This window comes from Microcaecilia unicolor, chromosome 2 (genome assembly GCF_901765095.1).
Source record: "Microcaecilia unicolor chromosome 2, aMicUni1.1, whole genome shotgun sequence".
Taxonomy (NCBI): domain Eukaryota; kingdom Metazoa; phylum Chordata; class Amphibia; order Gymnophiona; family Siphonopidae; genus Microcaecilia; species Microcaecilia unicolor.
Genome location: NC_044032.1, coordinates 446623091 through 446648246, shown reverse-complemented (window position 1 = coordinate 446648246; position 25156 = coordinate 446623091). Strand labels below are relative to the sequence as shown.

The 25156-nt window shown below is 43.0% G+C and overlaps 1 protein-coding gene across 1 annotated transcript in view; it reads right to left on the bottom strand.

Annotated features, from left to right (window-relative positions):
* Positions 1-435: 435 nt before the first annotated feature.
* WBP1 (WW domain binding protein 1) overlaps positions 436-25156 on the bottom strand; it is a 55719-nt gene continuing 30998 nt past the window's right edge. The window contains exons 3-4 of the mRNA XM_030190899.1: positions 3813-3974; positions 436-2068 (exon numbers count right to left, since the gene is read on the bottom strand). Coding sequence (XP_030046759.1) covers positions 1347-2068; positions 3813-3974 — 884 coding nt within the window. The 3' untranslated portion in view covers positions 436-1346. The remainder of the gene's footprint in view (positions 2069-3812; positions 3975-25156) is intronic.

Sequence of the window (25156 nt, the reverse complement as noted above, 5' to 3'; positions counted from 1 at the left end):
ATATATATAATCACACGGCGTGGGGGGGGGGGGGGGGAGGAATCTATGAGGCACTCCTGCAGAAATCTACAGTCACCCCACCCCAACCTTAACCCTCTTCCTTTCACTTGAGCTACTCAGGGTCTAAAAACAAGTGACTGTCATTTTTCTGCCTAACCTGTGCACCAGCTCTTTTTCATAAGAGACTGATGCCTTATGCCTGAGTACATGCAGATTGCAGCCTTATTATTTGCCTGTCAATATAGCTAGTAAGAAGGAATAGGCTTTTTGTACTCTTTAAGGACCCAATTCAAAAGTTTTACATTGTCCTAGGGTCAACACTATTTTATTTATTTGTTACATTTGTATCCCACATTTTCCCACCTATTTATAGGCTCAATGTGGCTTACATAGTACCCGAGAGGCCTTTGCAGGCTCCAGTGTGAAAAAATACAGGGTAGCCCTTCTCTGACATCTATATGCAGTTTATATTTCTCCAGAGGTACAGGGCATCAAAGAAAAAATAATTCAGTTACCATTCCAATTCACTCCCTCACTTCTGCTGCGACTGGACTAATTTATTTATTTATTTATTACATTTGTATCTCACATTTTCCCACCTATTTGCAGGCTCAATGTGGCTTACATAATGCCAATAATGTTAGATTTTTATTGTGACTTTCATGCCTACTTACTAGAAACCAGACTCTCGACAACTGCTCAATTTCACAGATACCCCAAAATGGCCACGCGATAGAACTCCCTGTCATCATCATTCAACATGACTCCACAGAAGCTAATGAAAGGCTATACCAATACACTGCAATATTAGGAAAGTGTGTGGTGTTAAAAGGAGAAAGACTTAGACCACTGTGTTGTTAAAAGTCAGGAGAAAGACATAGCCTATATTGTAGGAGGGCACATGAAGCTGTAAAAACCAGTAGTCTAATGTGAAGATGATTCAGCTGAAGCCCAAATCCAGGAAGAGTACATGATAACCCCTCCTACACAGATGGAATGTACAAAAGAGGGCTGGGGTTTGGAGAAAGACAGATTTTAGGACAAAATGGAATACAATGCATAGAGCTCGGGTGGGCAGACACTGCTTGGTGAATAACCGGACACTGTTAAAGATGACCTTATGCAGTATGACCTCTGGTTTTCAGGGGGAAAAAAAAAAATCAGCAGCTTGCCCACCCAGTGCTGAGGTTAAGCAGCTCTCTGTGCTACAGAAACAGAACAGTAATAACTGGAAAGTCAGATGACATTTCAGAGCCATTCAGCAACAGATCAGGCTGTAGAAGGGATGTTCAACCATTCTGTTCACAAGTGGCTGCACCGCCTGCTTTTCTGGCTTTTCTCACTGCTCAGACAGGTTGACCTGGAGAGCCTAGCTCCTCGCTATCCTGGTATCCACAAAGGCTCTCGCACTCTGAGGGCTGTGCAGCCTCCCCACGCTGCAGGTCGTTCAACTCTTTCGCATGGCCTGAGCAGCCAGGGCTGTCATGCAACAGGTGAAGCTCCTCCTCACTCTCCTCTCCCTGCACCTGGCAGCGGCACACTTCAATCCCAGAATCCCCTGTTAACCGTCTGTGTCGAAAATGCTCTTCATCCCCTTCTTCTTCCTCTTCGTCCACCTCCTCTATATCAGAGCATCGATGGCAGTCCACCTCAAAGAAATCTACATAGGAGGAGAAAATGGTCTGCTTGGAGGATGGAAATTCCTTGATGGTGGTGGGTTCTCTGGGGGCACCAGCAACATCCTGGTCCTCAAGCCCAGGGCTAGCACTCAGAGTGTCAGCACTGGGAGCTCTGCTACCGCCCTCGCTGGGTGTGCTGGCGTGGCTGGTGTCCGTTTCGTCTGTGATCTGCACGGAGAAGGAGGTGCTGCTGGGGGATGTGACAGTGCTGGACTCACAGGAGCAGCTGCTGTAATTCTCTGAGCTTGGTGAGGGTGTTACCACACTTGTGTCCAAGTGGGAACGAGACCCACCCACCTGGGCCAGAATGGTGCTGTAGGGTGGTGGTGGGGTGCTAGGATGATGTGCCACCTCTTCATATGCTGGCAGCTTAAATGAAGCCAACATCCCTGAAAAAGAACAACAAAAAGGAATAAAAACCAGGTAAACAGGGAGCTAGATCTGGCTCTACAATAGCTTTAAACAGGGAGTATGCACGATTGCCGAGTTATTTTATGTTGCCTGACATAACCACCAACTTACATAGGGGCCCTTTTACTAAGCAGCAGTCAGCCCACCACAGGCTTGCCACGTGACAATCCAGAACTGCTGCCTGCCCAACATAGGCGTGTAGTTACACCCCCAGTGCCCGGTTACTGCCAGGTTAGCGCAGGAGCCCCTACTGCCACCTCAATGGGTGGCGGCAAGTACTCCCTTCGAATGACCACATGGTAAGTGCAATCCTACCACATGGCCATTTCGTTTTTAGGGCTTTTTACTTGCTGTGGTAAAAAGGGCCTCAGCGCGTGTCAAAAACAGTTGCTGCAGATAGCGCAGGGCCCCCTTTACCACGGCTTAGTAAAAGGGCCCCATAGTGAACAGGCTGCTACCAGAAGCGGAGCCAGGTTGATGGCACGGGGGGGAGCGAGAGCAGACTTCCGCCAGCGCTGGTGCACATTTTCAATGCAACACATTGAGAAAAACATAGGTGCCAGCGCCAGCAGAACTCCATCTGGGGGAGCGGCTGCTCCCCTGGCACCCCCCCCCCCCCAGCTACGCCACTGGCTGCTACCCATTTCTCATGTGCTATTTGACGTTTTGCTAAGCTTACAATAGGCAGTTTTAGGATAGGTAACTATTCCCCTGGAGTCCTGTCTTCATCTTACAAAGGTAATCTTTTTTTTTTTTCTACTCTACGCCATCTTACCCAGGAACTGGTGAATATTGGTTATAGAGGTCTCCTATCCAGAGCTGAAGATGGCTTATTACACAGGCAGATTAAATCTCTCCACAGGTAGACAATCACTTTTAAACCCAATGGGGCCTTGAAGTATATTTTACCTTGAACATGGCTCCCTACGTCGGCGTTTCTCTTTTTTTTTTTTTTTAATTTTATTTTTATTCATAACTTTCCAACATAGAAACAAACACATAATTTCCATTTACAACTCAAGTCCGTAGTTAACATTGCATACTTAGTTACAGTCTACAAACTCTTCTTCCAATCTCTTTCCCCCGTTGCTGCTTCTCTGAGCTTTTTGTGCCAGCAGTAGAACAGAATGGATGACTCCAGCAACAGCAGAGAGCTTAACCGCCAGGAAACCAGCTCAGAACTTGCTGGATTCTAAAGCTAATATGCAATCACATCATCATCTTTACTTAGCTGAACAATGACCTTTCTGACCTTCGAGAAATAGTTTCTCTTTAAGAGTCACATTGTAGAGAATGGACTTTCAATTCAGAGGAGGAAGGCGACAGAATTCTACAAAGAAAGAAATCCTGGGGATGCCTGCACGTTCCCTCTTTAATCTTTTTCTACAGGTGACTGATATTAGTAGAGGATGAAGGGTTGGGCCGAATTGAAATATTCAGCATGTATAATGAGAAATGAGATGGGGAAGAAAAGCCAGTTGGCCTTGACCTGGAGCATCTGACTCTCAAGACATATGGGGGTTTTACATACATATGCAGGTAACAAAATTTAAACAAGAACACAGCAAACTTTCAACTGCATACAGTCAATTTGCTTGTACACTCCTTGTTCAAAAACAGCCACCAGGATCTAGCAGGAATGGGGGATAAGACTAGTAGAGGTAGTGGGGAAGTGGGGACAGGACTGTATTGGGGAGTCTGTCTGAACACAGATTTACTCACTGAGATCTAGCATGGAAGGAGGGTAGTTGCATGCACCATGATAAGCGATGAGGTTGATCTCCCGCTGGCGCTGCTGCTGCTGCAGGCGCATTTTGGCACGTCGATGCCTGTAGGCACAACAGCAGCTGAAGAGGATGAGCACTGTCCAGAGAAGCCAGAACCCTGAGAGAAAAAAAAAAAAAATACAAAACACACTTTAATCAGAGACAGGGGCAAGCCCACACGGCTGCATTATATAGAAAGAATCTTAAAACAATTTTCACAACTCCAAATGCATTATCATCTTTCAAACAATTTAGACAAGAGATTAAAAAAAAAGCTGCCTTTTGTCACCCACTATGATGGATCATCTGAAAGAAAAATTTGGTACTACATAGATAAATATCCCCTTAATTTATCTATTTATGGGGGGGGGGGGGGGGGGGGGGGGGAAGGAGGAAATAAAATTATGCTATTTGCAAATGTCCTCTTGTTAAATACCGTGAACTTAACTATTTCAAAATTGTTAGAGTTAGTTTGTCAGCCTCTCTGGATCCAAAATAAGCATCAACAAATCACCACAACTTACATCCTTATTCTCAGGGAGAAAGCAAATTGTTACTAAAAAAAAAAAAAAAAGTTATTTTCCTTGAAGTGGGCAGAATCTAAAATTAGTATCTGAAGCTATGGATATCAAAGAATTTAACCTCTTAGTATAAGATACATTTTTCATCTCTCATTTGTAAACCAAGGAAGACTTGCAATCTTAGTGATGATTCTTAACCTCACAGCTGGGCAAAGTGGCCTCAGTAAAAATGAGCCTCTTATTAAGCCTAAATTTAATTTTTTGTATTTATTAATATTTATCAGTTGTCACTACAGGAAATGTTTAAAATCATGTAAAATCTTGTGCACAATGAGTTCTATGCAGTACTGTATGTATAAAAACAATATTTATCTCAACCACCACAAACACATAATACAAATAAAACATTAAATAAAAACCACATTCTCTTCCCTCCCGCAGGCACTAAATCCACCATCTGTCACCTGACTATTCTGTGTCCAAATGCACACTGCCATTACCATATTGTTACCGGTACCAGAGGTTATATTTAAGATATTGTGAAAATGATTAGGGACTTGTGTAGACAGTGGTAGATCAAGAGCCTCAAAAAATTCTTAAAGAGAAGCAAACTGGATGGTGGAGTAGGCCTACCAACGTGATGCTCTTTGATACAGCCTTTCAGACAAGATATGCATTTGACTACTCGATAACACAACTCATCAAATAAAAAGGTAACCATTACCGATCATCCAGAGAAGCACTGAATGAAGAGAGAAAAGGTCAATTCCTTTTCATTTGGAAGAGGGCATTTGTGAGATTTAGCAGGAAGACAGCTTCTTGGCAATTTTGGGACATAGGCTTGCTTATGCTACAGCCAAAATTTGTAGACTGGCACTGTTTTTCTTCATGTTAATTTTCATAAACGGGTAGCGGTAGGTATATGACAATTTGGCCAACTGTTGAAAGAGCTTCAAGACTAGTATGTTCGGTATGAATACATTACAGTCTCAATTATCTGACCTTCGCTAATCCGACTATCCACCAAATCCAACAGACTCCCCGGTGACATTGTTGCAGTTAAGAAGTGCGCAGAATCTCTTCCTGTTTTCCGGCTTCACATGCTACAAGAAAGCCATGTTTGATCAGAGACTGTGCTTCTCTGCAAGGAAACCATGCTTTGCAGCTACTTCTTCATGCACCCCTCATTGTCGTTAAGAAACACACAGCTTCTCTTCCCATTTTCCAGTACTGTATATGCAGTAATTTTTGGACCTGGGACCCCAATTTTGCAGCGAGGGAACAATTTTTGATTTGAGACATTGCTTCTAACAGCACTTGTTTGAACATTGGATGATGGTAAAGGAAGTGCTAAAGAAAGTGAACATTAAAGATGTTTTGATCAGAGACCTTGCTTTTACAGTATGGCAGCAATTTTTGTACCCGACACGCTGCTGCTCTGTAAAGGCAGCACTATTTGACCCAAGCGCCTGCTTTTCCTACCAGGGAACCATTTTTGATCTGAGACCGTGCTTTTGCAGCAGGGGAAACATGGTAAAATTCTTGTGCACAATGAGTTCTATGCAGTACTATATGTACACCTACTCCTGTTTGTTTACGTTTACAGAACTTTCTTTATTCTTACTTTCATTCTTAGATCTGTTCTGCCTGTGAACTTGGAGTGTGGAGAGTTTCCAGTTTCAGTTCTGCTGTCTTGACGTCTGCGTCATACAGTACTGTTATTGACTGGAGAAGAGAAATGAGGGCTCCATTCATGCTCTGCTCAATTCTGTATTTCTGTTCACATTGCCTGCTGTAGAAGACAACTCAAGTGAGGCTGAACATGCAATAGATAAATACTGTATGGTTCCCTTGCTCAGTTCTGTATTTTTGTTCACACTGCCTCCGTACAATTGCTTTTAATACAATACAGTACTGTATTGTGAAATATGTGGCTCTGTATTTGTGCTCAAATTGCCTGTTGTACAAAAGGCACAGTCATGCCCTACACAATTTTCTTTTTTGTTGTTGTTAATTAGTGTTAATAAACAATACCATATTTTAAATTCAGATTCCACATGCCTGCTTTTTATGCAAAAAGTATGTTCTGTGCATTTTTAAAGGGGCTACCATTGTTTTCCACATTATCTGACTTTTCACTTATTCGATAACAGCTCGGTCCCGTTTACATCAGATAATTGAGACTGCACTGTAACTATTTTCCAGCATTTGCAATTGAAAGGAATCTTTTATAATAGTAAACTGGAAAAAAAAAAAAGTAACAGAGGTTGCCATACTGGAACAGCCCATTATCTTGTTTCCAAGATCCCAAAAGAGTAAAACAGATTTTATGCTGCTTATCCTGGAATTAAGCAGTAGATTTTCTCAAGTCCATCTTAATAACAGCTTATGGACATTTCTTTTAGGAAATTATGCAAATCTTTTTTAAACCCTGCTAATAACTGCTTTTATCACATTCTCTGGCAACAAAAGGGTACTGCAAAAGGGTATACAATACGGATTTAATTGCAGTATACATTCCTACTCAGTATCTGCAAAAAAATAGCTAAAGGATGAACAAAATCCAACAAAATCATCTGCACATGCTATTATGCCTCCTGAGAATATCTAAAATAACAGCAGGAAAATTTACTAGATGCTGGCATAAATAGTGAAATGGAGGGTCCATCATTTCATTTGGGGTTACAATCCACAGTTTGGAAAGTGCTGATCTAGTTGTTCATCTCTAGTTGATGTAAGAAATATACCAGCTTACTAGCATAGTGATACAGGATCTATCAATGGAAATTTTGTTTCAACTTATTTGGTTAGCTCTGGTAATGGGAAAAATTAACCTATGGCCTGGGCTTAATTTATGCCGGAACAGGGTGTAACAGCTTTCTGGCACTTCTTGGGCTCAGGAAGTGACATGTTCCTCCCCCAGTGTTCTCTCTTCCACAATCCAGCAAACTCCCCCACCCAGTCCAGCTCCTCTCCTTCGTGTCTATTAAAATATTTTTATTGCGTATTGTGTTGACATTATAATGTAGCATACTACATTATCTTGCTAAGGATGTAAAAAGAATTGAAGAGGTGCAAAGAAAAGCTATGAGAATGGTATGGTATTTGCATTACAAGACATATGAGGAGAGACTTGCTGACCTGAACATGTATACCCTAGAGGAAAGGAGAGACAGGGGTGATATGATACAGACGTTCAAATATTTGAAAGGTATTAATCCACAAACGAACCTTTTCTGTAGATGGGAAGGCGGTAGAACTAGAGGACATGAAATGAGATTGAAGGGGGGCAGACTCAAGAAAAATGTCACAAAGTATTTTTTCACGGAGAGAGTGGTGGATACTTGGAATGCCCTCCTGCGGGAGGTGGTGGAGATGAAAACAGTAACAGAATTCAAACATGCGTGGGATAAAGGAATCCTGTTCAGAAGGAATGGATCCTGAGAAGCTTAGCCGAGATTGGTTGGCAGAGCCGGTGGTGGGAGGCAGGGCAGACTTCTACGGTCTGTGCTCTGAAAATGGCAGATACAAATCAAGATAAGGTATACACAAAAAGTAGCACATATGAGTTTACCTTGTTGGGCAGACTGGATGGACCATGCAGGTCTTTTTCTGCCATCATCTACTATGTTACTATGTAACATAGTAAATGACGGCAGATAAAAAAAAGACCTGAACGGTCCATCCAGTCTGCCCAGCAGTCACACTCATTATCAATTCACGATTAAAACAACGAATGTGATATAAAATATTGGATCATGGTTTTTCTTTTCCTTTTTTTGTTTATAGACTCCTGATGTAGGCCATCCGGCCGAAACACAACGTTGTGTTTAGTCATTTTTTAATGTGGATATTGTTTTATTATCATTTGCTTGAAAATTAATATTGTTTATTTTAAACTTCATTTTGGGTCCAGTTATTGGATTGCCTGGCTCATATTCCCACCTTTTTGTTTACACTTTCTTTTCCTTCAGCAATGCTTCCGTTACTTTTCCAGTAACCGAAGTGAGGCTTACCAGCCTGTAGTTTCCCACTTCTTCTCTGTCACTACTTTTGTGACCACATCCACTCTTCTCCAATTCCAGGAAACCTCTCCTATCTCCAAGAATTTATTAAATAAATCTTTAAGAAGACCTGCCAGAACCTAAGCTCCCCTCATTATTTTGGGTTGGATCCCGTCTGGTCCCATGGCTTTGTTCACCTTCAATTTTTCAAGTTGGTCATAATCACTTTCTTCCGTGAATTGTGCAGTATCCACTCCATTTTCATATGTACCTTTATCAGCCAATCGTAATCATACCTTGTATTTTAATATTTTTACTGCTGTAATTGTCTACTGCCTATGTTTGACTTATTCTTACTGTATGCCGCCTTAAGTGAATTTCTTCAAAATGACAGTAAATAAATCCTACTTAAGCAAAATCCTGTTCCAGTTTTTGCTGCTTCATCTGGTTTACCAAGGAATTGTCATTTATCTCTGCTTTTACTTTTTACTTTGAACTGTAAGCATCAAATGTAACTAGGTAAAAGTAGTAAAAATTGGTGAAATTATTACTTCGGTAAAAGTAACAAATGTTTCCTGTACTTCTTTACAAGTAATGAAACCTAAAGTGCAGTAACTAGTTACTTTTATTTAGCTACTATACAATACAGGTGCTAACCTAAGTATCAAATTATTTGCTTCCTGATGGTGTGGATGTTACAGTAGGCTGCTGCACACATTCACTTGAAGCCCTCCTAAATAAGTGCAGCAATATTATCTGTGGAAGGAGAAGGTAGTCCTCACAGGTATCAAACAATAAGCAATGAAAATGAGGTCAGAAAAAGGAAATCCAAGAAGTCAAATTGGCACTTTATTCTAAATGGTCAACACTTGTACTGAAAGTCAACAGTGTATCTTATTCCTGATGAGGGTCCAAGAAAGAAAATTTACATCAGTTCAATGGAAAGTGTTGAGTATACCGAAAGCTCAGTGAACGTTACTGGTACTCTGCCACAGGAATTTCTCTTTGAATTGTTTTGTGCAGTGTGATAGTGTACAGGACCCCTGATGCAGACAAAGACAAAACACAGCCCGTGTCGGTAACGCTTTCCACTAAACTAATATACATTTTTTTTGATGGACACTCATGAGGGCTACAAGACTGTTTACTTTCAGTACAAGCGTTGAATATTTGGAATAAAGCGCATTTGTTTTTAAAGATTTGACTTCTTGGATTTCCTTTTTCAAACCTCACTTTCTTTGCTTGTTGCAATATTATCTGTCACATAATTTTATTTCTCTTTAAACCAGCCAGTAGAATAGACATAACTCTGGCTGAATTTTGTTTTTATCTACCCCTCTCTAGACCCCCGCAGGACCCTTCCACACGGAGGTGTACAGAGGGTTTGTTCTTTTAAGATCTTGTTAACCGCCTCCCTGAATTCCAGTGACACCCCTTCCCATGGGTATCGGCGCTGGGGAGGTATCAGAAGGCGCAGTTCAAATCTAATTCCCATGACCACCGCTTTCTGTCTATTTGGATCTAAGTGAATCTTTGGCCATTTATGTTCCCACATAAAATCTATGAAATATCTATAAAACTGTTTCAGTGAGAAATCTTACTTATGTGTGTGTTATTTTGTAAAACAGATGGAAAATAGATAATAAATAGAAACAAAGACAGAAACAGTTTAGTTACAGATATAGTCTTTTTTATTCTCACCCAAATCTGGACTTTAGTTTGGTACATTCATCGGACAAGTTCTGGGTTCAACCGGCCAGAGCCTCGCTCCTTCACGATGCGTTGGGGAAAAACATTCCAACAAGAGCTCTGATGCACCCTTCTTATATACTATTTGGTCCCCGTACAAGTCTATGGAAAGGGACTTTTTTTCTCTAATCTTGCTTCATCTCTGAGTCACACTTGACCGCAGATCAGGTGCCCACCTGCCCCTCCTCTCAAAGATTGCTTCATAGTGCCAACTTCGACACTTTTAAAACCTCTTGCCTAATCCTAAGAGAGATATCTGTGTCTTTATATCTTGTGATACTGGGAGCCATTTTATAAAGACAATCTCCATCTTAAGAACCAAACTTTTTACCTTTTTTGTCATTAATTTCTACATCATATGTGTTACACTACATTTGAAAGTTGTACCAGGTTTTCTTAAGACTCACCATGCAGTCCTGCTCTTGCAGGTTCTCTGCTATAGGGCCATCAGCTGGTTATCAGGCCTAGTTAGTGCTTTTCAGCTGTTTTAAGCTGTGTAGCTTGGCCCACCACCATTCCAGTGGATAGGTCTCAAGCTAGAACACATATTAACAATTTGTACATGAATAATGTGGTCTTCTCCAATAACACAAGCTCAGGCACTGGCACCCCCTCACTGAAGAGCTGGTAGAATCACTCGCATGGTAAGCTCTCCAAATCAGCGTTCTGAATCTCACTTGTTTTCTGTTTAGGCATTTACCAGTCACTTTCTGTGGAGGTGTAAAACTTTATTATTTTGTTTTTCTGTGTCTTTAAATCATAGGTTGTTCACTAACACGAAAATATTTCAGGAATCCCTGCTTTCTGTGGAACAGGTAAAACAATCCTTCCTTTCACTGGAGGGTTTGGTTTTCCAGCACTGTTCTTCTAGACAATGCATGTTCTTGGGTAGCGGGCTCATTGTACTACTTGCTCCAACACTAGCACCAGTGCCTTTGTATAAAAACCTCATGATCCTCTTTGTGCTGGTATTGCTCCTGCCTGAGTCACTTGAGAGTGCTGGACAGGAGAAACCACTCACCTACCATGGCTCTGGTCTGCAAAAGAGCAAAACACATGAGACTAAGGCGGGTGGGTGGGACATTTTGTATAATAAAGGTTTTTTCCAGATATTGTGGTCTTCAGGCCTGTGTTCTGATTTCCCATATAAGGGAAGATTTTATATAAAGAAAGTTTGGATATAAAGCATCCTACTGTATATCCCATCATAAGACATTAGCTAATCAGAAACAAATACATTGCTAATGACATTCTTCTTTTAGAGGAAATGTCTCCAATGTGTTAGTTCTGCTCATATCCTAGACCAGGGTATGTGGAGTATGTCTAATGTACTGCCAACACTCTCTCTAATTTACTGCTAACGCTCACCTTTCTATTTTTATGAGGGTCTCATGTGCAAATTTATGACCACAGGGTTGCATGCCAGGAGGGGGGTAAACATGGCAAAAATGCTGTATTTGTAGCAGAGCATTGAGTTTTTCGAACTTTAGGAGCATGCACTGTGTTCTATATATTGATAAGCACGCCCTCACTTGCTCTCTCTTCCTGTAGAAATGGGATTAGCCTTCTGGCTCTCCCAGTAGAAGACTACCCAGGGTGAGCTTTTATCAGCATTAGGGAGTTCTGCAGAGTTCCTTCAACAGGCCAGTAGAAAGCTGGGTGTCCGAAACTAGAGTGATACAGCAATATACCAGAGATGGAGGTAAGCCAGCACCAGCAATCTTGGGAAACCCTTCAAGGAAACAGTGCTCAAAAGTAACATGGACTATGAGGCACAGGCGTATATGCAATGTGCCAGGATGAAGTAAAATGCACAGTGAAAAGTAGAACACTGTTAGTTTTGGCAGGCTTTATGCTTGTCTCAAAATGTTTTACAGTTCAGTCAAGACAGCACTTGCTGTCACATTTAACACTTTAATTTTGCATGAGCCTTCATCCAGTTGCTTCTCTGAAAGCTGCTCCTTACTGTAGCTTTCCCTCCTAAGTTGCTGTGAATATGCGGGCATCTTGCAACTCCATCCAAGCTCTGTCCACCCTATGTCCCTGGATACTCCTGGTGCAATACAAGTACATCCTATGCAGCGCTGGTCCTACGCATGTGTGGAAGTGTTTATTGTACATAGTCCCCTCTGTCCACAAATCCTGCTCCTTTTGGTGCTGCCCTCACCTCATGGCAGGTAGTCAAAGTCTCATCCCTTCTTCCAGGCTTTGGCCAAGTGCTCTATAGCATCTTAAAAAAAAAAACAACAACAACAAGACTGTAGTTCCTTATTGGCACAGTTAACACAAAAACCTGGCAAGTTTAGTTCCACCAGTTTCAACTGCTTTATATAAGCAGTAGGGCAGGTGGGCTCTGTTTGTCCTCAGAGTGTGGGGTGTTCAAATATGCTGCACCCCACTAGCAAGGGGCAAGATGTGGGAGATGGAGATGAGCACTGCCACAGAGCAAGGGAGCTGAGAGTAGAGAGAGACAGCGTTCTGGGGAGGAGGTGGTTGGGTGGAAAGGAAGAAAGCAAGCAAGCATTCTTGAAGGGGGAAAGTGAGTATGTTGTATGCTGGAGAAGGAAGATAGAGAGTCTTTACCTGGAAGGGAAAAGGGAAGGGAGAAAGAGTGCCTGGTCAGATGGTGTCTGTTAGTGCATCAATTAATAATCATTGCACATCAACACAGAAGCAATGCGTGTGTAAGAACTGGCCAGCAGGACCCCACGCTGTACATTTAGTGTCTTTATTTGAAGCTGGTATAGGAGTCGTAGATACAATAAATGCACATATAAAACTAATCCTACAAGAAAAAACAAAACAAAAGAAACCCCCCATCGCCACAGTGCAATCCTGCTCAGCCTATAAAACAACTATCATGAAGATAAATCAGTCTCCTTCCACAAGCAACCTCTTCACTGCCGATAATTTTTTTTATATAGGCGTTTGGTCCCTTTTCCCTAGTAGTTGCAGCACGTGCATTTTTCTATGTACATCGTGCACGTAAAGTGTGGTTTTGAGGTTGAAAGACTCATGCTGAAAGGAGAGTGGGCAGACTCTGGGCTTCATGTATTCAGGGGTTTATTGAAAACATTTAATACACCTACAAGATGGCTGAAGTTTGTGTTTGTGAGGGCTCTGAGACTGGCAGAGTTTGACATGGGGGATTACCAGAAGTAGTGAAATATGGACTGTCTTTGAAATTTGCAGTGTTGTATTTTGATGCTGCCAGCCTGACATTTAAAAGAAGTGAAGGGGCATTTTCAATTATGACATCTAAGTCTGATTTGGATGTTTTGTGCAAAAAGTACAAAAACAAATTGAGTGACAGAGCGATTTTCAAACCAGAAAAACATCTATTCTTTTTTTATTAAAAAAAAGTATTTTTTTCTAGATGTTTTTGTGCTCAGTGCGCCTTTTAGGTACCATTTTTGAAAAAAAAAAAAAAAAAAAAATCATGCACATGAACAAGCCATTGGTAAATCTGGGCAAACAGAAAAACCAGGAGAACAGCCTAAGGGGCACTGCACTCACATAAAAGGTCTCAGATACAACTTTCACCGTAACCCCCTTATATTGTATGGCGAGCCCTCCGGGAACAGAAAAAAAATCGAACTGTACCTCATTGTGCACCACAATAGGCCTCAAGCCTGTGGGTGTCACCTATATGTAGATGCAGCAGGTATTTAGTGGTTTTTGGAGAGCTCACACTTTCCACCACAAGTGTACCAGCTGGAGTGGGATATGGGCCTGGTCCCCTTCTCTACAGCCCAGTGCAATGACTACTAGCCTACTCTAATAGCAATGTCCATCATATCTGAAGAGTCATAAAGCCTGCTATGTACTGTCACATCTTTTGGAGGAAGTCAGTGATGACTAAGGAATTAAAAAGGGGGGGGGGGAGGGGAGAGTCATGCCTTAACCTCTCCTGGTCATTTAGGGCACCTTTTTGTAAGTTAGTTGTGCTTGAAACATATCTAGACAAAACCATCACAATTATTGCCCCAAATGTTTTAGTTCTTTTCCATTATGGCAGGAAAAATTTAAGGGCTCCTTTTACAAAGCCGCCCTAGTGATTCCCGTGTGGCAAATGAATTGGATGGGTTCCTCTCATTTGCCGCACAGAGGATCGTTAGTGCGGCTTTGTAAAAGAGGTCCTAAATTTGGTAAATCCCAAGTCTTGCCCTAAACATGCCCCCTTGAAATTTGGATGAACTGCAGAGAAAAATGTCTCAAAACCAGAGTTTCAAAAAAAAAAAAAAAAAAAAAGTCCTTCTGCCACTATCGGGCTCTTTTTCGAAAGAGAAGGATGCCCATCTTTCGACATAAATCGGAAGATGGACGTCCTTCTCCCAGGGTCATCCAAATCGGTATAATCGAAAGCCGATTTTGGACGTCCCCAACTGCTTTCCGTCGCAGGGACGGCCAAAGTTCAAGGGGGCGTGTCGGAGGCGTAGCGAAGGTGGGACTTGGGCGTTCCTAACACTTGGACGTCCTCGACCCATAATCAAAAGAAACAAGGATGTCCCTGACAAACACTTGGACAACTTTACCTAGTCGTGTTTTTCTTACAACCAAGGCACAAAAAGGTGCCTGAAATGACCAGATGACCACCGGAGAGAATTGGGGATGACCTCTCCTTACTCCCTCAGTGGTCACTAACCCCCCCCCCTCAAAAAATATCTTTCAAAATATTGATTGCCAGCCTCAGATGTCATACTCCGGTCCATGACAGCAGTATGCAGGTCCCTAGAGCAGTTTTAGTGGGTACAGCAATGCACTTCAGGCAGGTGGACCCAGGGCCATACCCCCCCTACCTGTTTCTTTTGTGGAGGAAACAGCAAGCCCTCCAAAACCCACCACACCCACATGTAGGTGCCCCCATTCACACTTAAGGGCTATGGTAGTGGTGTACAGTTGGGGGTAGTGGGTTTTGGGGGGGGGGGGGGTTGAGGGCTCAGCACACAAGGTAAGGGAGCTATGGACCCGGGAACAATTTATGAAGTCCACTGTAGTGCCCCCTAGGGTGCCCGGTTGGTGTCCTGGCACATCAGGGGGACCAGTGCACTACAAATGCTGGCTCCTCCCACGACCAAATGGCTTGCATTTGGTAGTTTCTGAGATGGACGTCCTTGGTTTCCATTATGACTGAAAATCAGAAACGCCCAAGTCTAGGAACGGCCAAATTTAAGGATTTGGACATCCCTGATGGTATTTTCGAAACGAAAGATGGATGTCCATCTTGTTTTGAAAATATGGGTTTCCCCGCCCCTGGATTGAGACGTTTTGCGAGATGTCCCTTTCGAAAATACCCCTTCATATATTTTTCTGACTTTTTCTTTTGAAGATGAGCACCTTAGTCACCCAACATTTTGAGAAACTAGAAAAATCTTTCAGAAATAAGAGTCTTCAGGATTTTGGATCTTCCATGTATTTCTAATGCTACCTATTATGTTAAAAAATTATTTGAAGGAAGTGTTGGAAATACTTGAAACAATGTTGCCAGCTCTTAATAGGGCTTATGTTGGTAGTAGATATTAAAAGAGCAATGAGGTTTCTAATTCAGAGATCTCTGCTGTAAAATATATAAAAAGTTGAATCTTCAGAAAATTTATTTTAAGATTTAATACCTCAATCTATGGCTAAAGCAACCCTATTAGTTTGCTTTGCTTCAGAATCAGATAGAGTAATTGTAATTACATCTTTTACTTCTTACCAAACATGACAAGAAATTTTAGGACAAGTAATTCAAAAAATATCCTGGTTTGACTAGAGAGAATATACAGAGATGTAATTACCGTAGTTGTAAAGTTTAGTATGAGCACTGGAAATGTTTTTTTAATGATCCGCTACAGTTAGAAATTTTTCTTAAAGTCAACAGTGCTTGGTGTGTAGAAATAGAGGAGATGGTCTCACCTTTATTTATTTGTAGCATTTATATCCCACATTTTCCCACCTATTTGCAGGCTCAATGTGGCTTACATTATGCCGTAATGGCGATCGCCATTCCGGAATGAGAAATACAGATTATTATTACATTTAAAGTACAAGTAAAGGAATAGATATACAGTTCAATTCAGGCATTAAAGATCATGGGTAAATGTAGATGATTCAACAGTAATAATATTAGATAAGGTTTTGATGTTTGGTCATTTATGAAGGATCCTTTAGGTAAGTTTCTTTGAACAAATTACTACTACTACTAATCATCATTTCTATAGCGCTACTGGACGTACGTAGCGCTGTACACTTGAACATGAAGAGACAGTCCCTGCTCGACAGAGCTTACAATCTAATTAGGACAAACAAGAGATAAGGGAATAATAAAGTGAGGATGATAAAATAAGGGTTCTGAACAAGTGAACAAGGGTTAGGAGTTAAAAGCAGCATCAAAAAGGTGGGCTTTTAGCTTAGATTTGAAGATGGTCAGAGATGGAGCTTGACGTACCGGCTCAGGAAGTCTATTCCAGGCATATGGTGCAGCAAGATAAAAGGAACGGAGTCTGGAATTAGCAGTGGAGAAGAAGGGTGCAGATAAGAGAAATTTATCCAGTGAACGGAGTTCCCTGGGAAGAATGTAGGGAGAGATGAGGAGCTGAAGAGTGAATGCACTTATAAGTCAATAAGAGGAGTTTGAACTGTATGCGGAAACGGATAGAGAGCCAGTGAAGTGACTTGAGGAGAGGGCTAATATGAGCGTAATGACCCTGGCGGAATATTAGTCGTGCAGCAGAATTTTGAACAGATTGAAGAGGAGAGAGATGGCTAAGTGGGAGACCTGTGAGAAGCAAATTGCAATAGTCTAAGCGAGAGGTGATAAGAGCGTGGATGAGGGTTCTGGTAGTGTGCTCTGAAAGGAAAGGGCGAATTTTGCTTATATTATAGAGAAAGAAACGACAGGTTTTAGCAGTCTGTTGAATATGTGCAGAGAAGGAGAGGGAGGAGCCGAAGATGACCCCAAGGTTACGAGCTGATGAGACAGGAAGGATGAGAGTGTTATCCACAGAAATAGAGAATGGGGGAGGAAGAGAGGTTGGTTTAGGGGGAAAGATAAGAAGCTCAGTCTTGGTCATGTTTAGTTTCAGATGGCGTTGAGACATCCAGGCAGCAATGTCAGACAGGCAGGCTGATACTTTGGCCTGGATTTCAGCTGAGATTTCTGGTGTGGAGAGGTAGATCTGGGAGTCATCAGCGTAAAGATGATACTGAAAACCATGGGATGAGATAAGAGTAACAAGGGAAGAAGTATAGATGGAGAAGAGAAGAGGTCCTAGGGACAGATCCCTGAGGTACACCAACTGACAGTGGGATAGAAGTAGAAGAGGATCCACTAGAGTATACACTAAAGATACACTGGGAGAGATAATAAGAAAACCAGGAAAGAACAGAGTCCTGAAATCCAAGTGAGGACAGCGTATCAAGGAGTAGGCTGTGATCAACAGTGTCAAAAGCAGCAGATCGATCAAGAAGGATGAGGATAGAATAGAGACCTTTGGATCTGGCTAGGAACAGATAATTGGAGACTTTAGCAAGCGTTGTTTCAGTTGAATGAAGGGGGCGAAATCTGTCAAAAAGTGCAAAGTTTTTATGACAGTTGGTAAAGCATTCCACAGTTGCGTGCTGATATGGGAGAAGCTAGATGCATAGATTGATTTATATTTAAGTCCTTTGCAACTGGGGTAATGGAGGTTCAAGAAAGTGCGTGATGATCTTTTGTATTCCTTACTGGCAAATCTATGAGGTCTGACGTAGAACGGGGCCTCTCCATGAATAATTTTATAAACCAGGGCACAAGTTTTGAATACAATTTGATCTTTTAATAGGAGCCAGTGTAATTTTTCTCTTAGGGGTTTGGTGCTTTCATATTTTGCTTTTCCAAATATAAGTCTGGCTGCAGTGTTTTGGGCAGTCTGGAGTTTTTTTTTAATGATTTGTGCTTTGCATCCGGTGTAGATGGAATTGCAATAGTCTAAGTGGCTTAGCACCATTGATTGCACCAATTTGCGAAATACCTCCATTGGGAAGAAGGATTTAACTCTTGAGTTTCCACATTGCATGGAACATTTTCTTTGTTACATTTTTCACATGGTTTTCTAGTGTGAGATTTCTGTCAATTGTGACTCCCAGTAGTTTCAAGGTGTCTGAATCAGGGAGGGTATGGTTTGGGGTATTTATTGTGGTATACTTATTCTTGTTATATTGCGATGAAAGGATAAGGCATTGTGTCTTTTCTGCATTAACCTTCAGTTGAAATGCATCCGCCCATGAGTTCATTATTTGGAAGCTATGATCGATTTTGTTTGTGATTTCTGTTAAATCTTTTTCAAACGGAATGTAAATCGTGACATCGTCTGCATAAATATATGGATTGAGGCCTTGATTGGAGAGTGATCTGGCCAGTGGAGTCATAATTAAGTTGAAAAGGGTTGGTGAGAGGGATAAGCCCTGAGGCACTCCACATTCAGGTTTCCATAGTAATGATGTTTTCAGCGTTGATATCACTTGATATGTTCTAGTAGTTAGGAAGCCATTAAACCAATTCAGTATGTTTCCTCAAACACCAAAATATTCTAAGATGTTCAATAGTATATTGTGGCTGACCATGTCGAACGCGCTGGAGATGTCAAATTGCAAGAGGAGAATGTTATTGCCAGCTGCTATTTGTTTAAATTTGGTTAGGAGCATTAGAGGACAATGATGATCAACTTCTGGCTAACCTCCTCTTCTGCTCACTCTGTTTATGTTGTATTGGATAGAACAACAGGAGCAACTTTGTGGAGACTGGCCTGTGATACAGCCACATGGCAAAACATGGATTTATGTTGGCATTCATTGTCTCCTAATAAGCTATTGAGCTTCATGAGAAGATAAGTTATACTTTAATTTTGAGATACACTATTATGGGGCCCTTTTACTAAGCCATGATAGCACTAGCGTGTAGTTACCATGTGCTAACAAGCACTACCACAGGACGCGCTGAGACATTCACCCCCACATGTGAGAATGAACTGGCCTACTTGTCCGCAGAGAATAATAATTTCGCTTGCAGTTAAAGGTAAAAAGTGGAAGCGAGAAGTAAATGACAATTCCTCGGTAAACCAAATGAAACAGCAAAACCAGGAACAGGATTTTGCTATTGCAAATCTAGACACGCAAACATAAGTACACAAGTATTGCCATACTGGGACAGATAGAAGGTCCATCAAGCCCAGCATCCTGTTTCCAATAGTGGCCAATCCAGGTTACAAGTACCTGGCAAGATCCCAAAACAGTACAATACATTTATGCTGCTTATCCTAGAAATATCAATACTACAACCAGTACAGATGATCTACGAAGTATATTTAGTAACTCAATGTGCCACTAAATACTGTTAGCTATTCAAGGGAAAGTCTCATACAGTCACCATAATAATCTTTTACACCATTCGGTGTATGTCCTTTTAAATGGCGGCAAATGTAATCATTGACAACCTCCCTCCTACCTGTTCTTCAAGATTTATATATTTTTTTGTTTTTTTTATATTTTTAAAGTTTTTTTTCAAGTGTGATACTTTCTAGCTATTCAACATCAGCTTTCATACAGTCAACAGCGAAGCCTAAATCCTTTCTATACTTCTCCGCTGTGGTTGTACATACTTCCTTTGCAGATCAAGTAGTGCAGCTGGAATCAATTAATAATAACGGCACTATCGGCTGTGTGGTCTGCATCCAGCCTGGCCGTATTCACTTATCTGGTATTATTACTGTCCTTTGTTCTCCAGTCCAGGTACATCTCACGTCCCAGGTACTTGGTCTGTGTAGGGCAAGCAAGGGGATCTAGGGCCTTGCTCTCACACCAGACGGCAAACCTCCTCCATTTGAAAGAATAACAACCCTTAGTGGAATCTTTCCTGGAAGCCAGTAAGACCCGAGAAACACCCTCCAAAAGACCTAAGGAAGCAAATTCTATGCTCTCAACATCCAAGCTGTGAGAGTCAGAGATTGAAGATTGGGATGTAGAAGAGATCCCTCGTACTAAGTTATGAGGGTCGGAAAACACTCCAGTCTCCAGGATAACTGCAGCCAGCAGAGGGAACCAGATCTACTGAGGCCAGTACGGTGCAATCAGAATAATGGTCCGTGGTCTTGTTTTAGTTCAGCAAAGTCTTCCCACAAGAGGTATGAGAGATTCACATACAGCAGACTTGACCCCAATGGAGAAGGAAGGCATCTGATGCTAGTCCTGAATTGGGCCTGAAGCCTGCCCTGGGACTTTGTGACTGATTTGAGTGGCAAAGAGATCCAACGAGGGGGGGGGGGGCACACTTGGAAGATCTTGCAGACAACAGTCATGCTGAGAGACCACTTGTGCGGCTGAATAACCCTGCTCAGACTGTCGGCCAGGCTGTGTTTCTGACTGCCAGATTTCCTCTGCTACAGTACAAAAAAAAAAAAAAAAGCACAGACAGAATTCCCCTTGTAGTGACATACAACCCGAGCTGGAGGAAACTGATGAAATCATAAGAGACCTACAGCCAGTACTTCAGGAAGATGAATTACTGAAAGAGATATTCCCATCCCCACCAGTGCTGGCCTTACGACAGCCACCAAATTTAAAACACAAGCTGATCAGAAATAAACTTTCCAACACAGACGGAAAAAGAAAAGGGCACGTTTCCGTGTAACACAGCCAGCTGCAAACTATGCCAAAACATTTCACAAGACCCAGTCATTCACAAAGGAAAAATATCAACATAAAGGACTATTTTACATGCTCATCTTCCAATGTGTAAAAAATGTAACGAAGGATGCTATATTGGAGAAACAGGCCAGATGCTTAAGACAAGATTCAATCTGCACAGACATCACATGAAAATAGCCGGTGCCAGTCAGCCCCCACCCCTGTGGGCCAACACTTCACAAGACCAGAACACTGCACCAGTGATTTCACAGTAAGAATACTGAAAGGTCATTTTAAAACAATACAGGAACGTAAGACCTTTGAAATAAGAATGATTGAATATTTTGACACCCAACAAACAGGACTTAATAAGGATCTGGGTTTTCTAACTTATTATAAAACATAAAGCTGTATTTCTCTGTTTATTACCCTCCTCTCACCTACCAACACCCATTCTGTTAGAATATCAATGAAATGCTTTGATGTCCCCATGCATACCTCCACCCTCCCACTCTGTCAGACTGTCAAAGTAATGCTTTGATGTTTCTCTCATAAATACTATCTGCTACCACATTTGCTTATTTCCGATCTGAGGAAGAAGGGCAACCTTCGAAAGCTAATCAAGAAATGTATTAAGTTATGTCCAATAAAAAAGGTATCATCTTATTTTCTTTTCCATGTTTTATTTTGTTTGATTTCTATTGATTGCCAGATAAGAGGCTTGCAGGTACATGCCGTGTTGACGAGCCCAATGCCACATTCGGACAGCCTTCTGACACAGAAGACGTGATCTGGTACCCCCCTGCTTGTTGGTGTAGTACATAGCAACCTGGTTGTCTGTTTGAATGAGCACAATTTGGTGGGACAGCCGATCTCTGAAAGCCTTTAAAGCGTTCCAAATCACCTAGAGCTCCAGGAGATCGATCTGAAGATTAGTTTCCTGGGTGGACCAAACACATTGAGTGTAGAGCCCATTCACATGAGCTCCCCAACCCAGGAGGAATGCATCCGTCGTCAGTACCTTTTGTGGCAGAGGTATTTGGAATGGAAGTTCCAGAGACAAATTGGATCGAATGGCCCACCTGTGAAGTGAGTGAATAAGCTCTGGGGACACTCGGATGACATCTTCCAGATTTTCCGTGGCTTGATACCACTGAGAAGCCAGGGTCCATTGGTCTGATCTCATGTGAAGACGTGTCATGGGTGTTACGTACACTGTGGATGCCATGTGGCCCAAGAGCCTCAACATCTGCCGAGCCATGACCTACTGCGAGGCTCAAACCTGGGAAGCCAGTGCGACTAAAGTGTCCGCTCTTGGCCCCGGAAGATAAGCTCGAACCTTCTGTGTGTCAAGCAGGGTTCCTATGAATTCCAATTGTTGGGCAGGGCGAAGGTGGGACTTGGGGTAGTTTAAAATGAACCTTAGTAACTCTAGCACCCAAATAGTCTTCCGCATGGACTCCTGAGCACCTTCCTCCGAGGTGCTCTTCACCAGTCAATCATCGAGATAAGAGAACACATGGAATCCCAGTCTGCATAGTGACACTGCAACTACCGCAAGACATTTGGTGAAAACACTGGGAGCTGACGCGAGGCCAAAAGGCAACACGCGGTACTGAGAGTGATGTGTTCCCAACCGAAATCGAAGATACTTCCAGTGGGCTGGATGTATTGGGATGCAAGTATATGCGTCCTTTAAGTCCAGAGAGAATAGCCAATCGTTTTCCTGGATCATGGGGAGAAGGGTGCACAGGGAAACCATCCTGAATTTTTCTTTAACCAGGAATTTGTTCAGGGCCCTCAGGTCTAGGATGGGATGCATCCACCCCATTTTCTTCTGCACAAGAAAGTACCTGGAATGGAATCCCTGCCCTTCTTCCCCTGGTGGAATGGGTTCAACCGCATGGGCCTTCAGAAGGGCTGAGAGTTCCACTGCAAGTACTTGCTTGTGCTGAAAGCTGAAGGTATGAGCTCTCCAGGACAATTTGGAGGTTTCTGATACCAACTGAAGGAATATCAGAGATGGACTATTTGGAGAACCTACCAGTCAGAGGTTATAAGGGGCCTAGATTGGCCACTGTTAGAAACAGGATGCTGGGCTTGATAGACCTTCGGTCTGTCCCACTATGGCAATACTTATATACACCTTTCTTGACAGGTGGGATACTGGCAGCAGCTATGCTCTGTTGGAGCCAGTCAAAAGCTCGTCACTTGCTTTGACTGGGGAGCAGAAAGGGCCTTGGGCAAACGCTGTTGATGAGAACAAGTGCGCTGGGGCTGAGCCTGTATATGCTGGCGAGAAAAGGTGGTGTGCCTATGCCTCTGAGAGTACTAGGAACCCCCTCCTCAACTTGCCAAAAGACCTCCTACATGTGGAGGCAGATGCAGAATGAGTCCAGCGGGAGAGAGAACAGAGATGGTATCAGTGCTCTTTTTGATTACGTCAGCGACCTCCTCAATCTTCTCTCCAAAAAGGTTATCTCCCCTTGGCATGGGGCATCTGCCAACCTCTGCTGAACCGTGTGTTCCAAGTCAGAAACACGCAACCATGAGAGTTTACGCATTGCTATACTTTGGCCAAATATCCTGGACGCCACATCAAAAGTGTAATAAGCATTCCTGGCCAAGAACTTTCAACATGCCTTCTGTTGCTTGGCCAACTGACGAAGTGACTCAGCTTGTTCTGGTGGAAGCGTGTCAGCTAAGTCCAGCATCTTGTGCACTGAGTGTTGCAAGTAAATGTTTGTGAAGAGCTGGTAAGACTGGATACGTGACACAAGCATACAGGCCTGGAACATCTTCCTTCCAAAAGAATCCAAGGTCCTAGCTTCTCTGCCTGGGGGAGCTGAGATATAGTCCCTAGAACTTCTGGCTGAGGGCAGATTCCACCACCATGGAATTGTGAGGCAACTGAGGCTTATCAAATTTAGATGTGCTGTGGATCCAGTACATGGTATCGATCTTCTTGGTCAGTACCAGGACCGACAAAGGGCACTCCCAAATCCAGAGAAGGACTTCTTGGAGTATCTCGTGGACAGGGACAGTCACAGCCTCCCTAGGAGGAGACTTGTAGTCCAGGACCTCTAGCATCTTGGCTCTGGACTCATCCTCCACTTACAAAGGAAATGGAATGGCCGCAGCCTTTTCCTTGACAAAAGAAGGGAATGAAAGGCTCTATGAAGACTTTCTCCTTTTAGGAGGAGGGGAAGTTTGGAGGTAATTCCACAGGCTCCTCTTCAGTGTCAGACAATACTTCCGGGTGGGAGTGTCGAGACTGAACCTGCCTTGATGGGGAGGAGCCATGTCCTCTAGAATGGCATCGAGAAGCCGGTTCCCACCTCAACTCCGGCGAAGCTTACCTCCACCGACGTTGAGTGAGTGCCGCATTGGGTGGCAGTCGAAACCAGGGACGCATACTGCATCAGTGTTGGAGGCGGAGGGCCAAGTGGAGCCGCAACGGGAGGCACAGTAGGTTCAACCACCCTTGATGCTGATGCACACTGTTGCAATAGGCCATCCAGCAGCGCAGGGAGCAAGGCTCAGATGTGCTCATTGAGGGCCAACAACTGGGAAAGGCAGGGGTGGTGACTCGAGCAGGCTGCAGAACTGCTGGGGTCTATACAGATGCTGGGTATCGGCTTCTGGGAGACTGACGCATCAGCACCTCCTGTATGGAGGAGGCGCAGTCCTCCTGGCACAGACGCTTCTCGGGTGCCGAATCCCTCAACGCCCCAGAGCTCCCGGCACCATGTGTCAAGGGTATTCGATGACGATGCTTCCCCTTAGCCTGAAGCTTGTTATCGAGGCTCCTCGGAGCTGAAGAGAATGACATCGAATCCTCACATTGCTTCGGGGTCGGGTCCGACTGTGGATGGTCCCAGAGGTGCTGCACAGCAGGAGGCATCGAGGCAGGTGAAGACCCACTCGACGCATCACTGCTCCCAGTGTCTAAGGGTCTTGCAGCAACCATGCTTACCGACGCTCCTGATGCCTGTGCGATGCTGATGCCGCCGACCTTGATGCCGATGCCAACGTCTAGGAACCAGACTTGGCTCCAAAAACCTTCTCACGTTGAGCCTCTCTGCTTCATATGAAGACAGAGTACACAGTTAGCCTGGCTGTGGTGAGGCCCAAGACACTGAAGACACCAAGAACGTGTGTCTTTCCCAGAGATTGTCCAATTGCACTGGGTACAGCACTTGAAGCCACTGGGACCCTTCAAGGACATGGATGGAAAAAACTTCCGCAGCTAACTCAAACAAAGCTATAGTTCCAGAAAAAGGGGAAAGACACCAGAAAAATTAAGAGGAAGAACCCAGCCAAAGTCAAGGCCTAAAAATGGTCGTGTGACGACGGAAAAACAAGGAAATTAAAATTGGGGG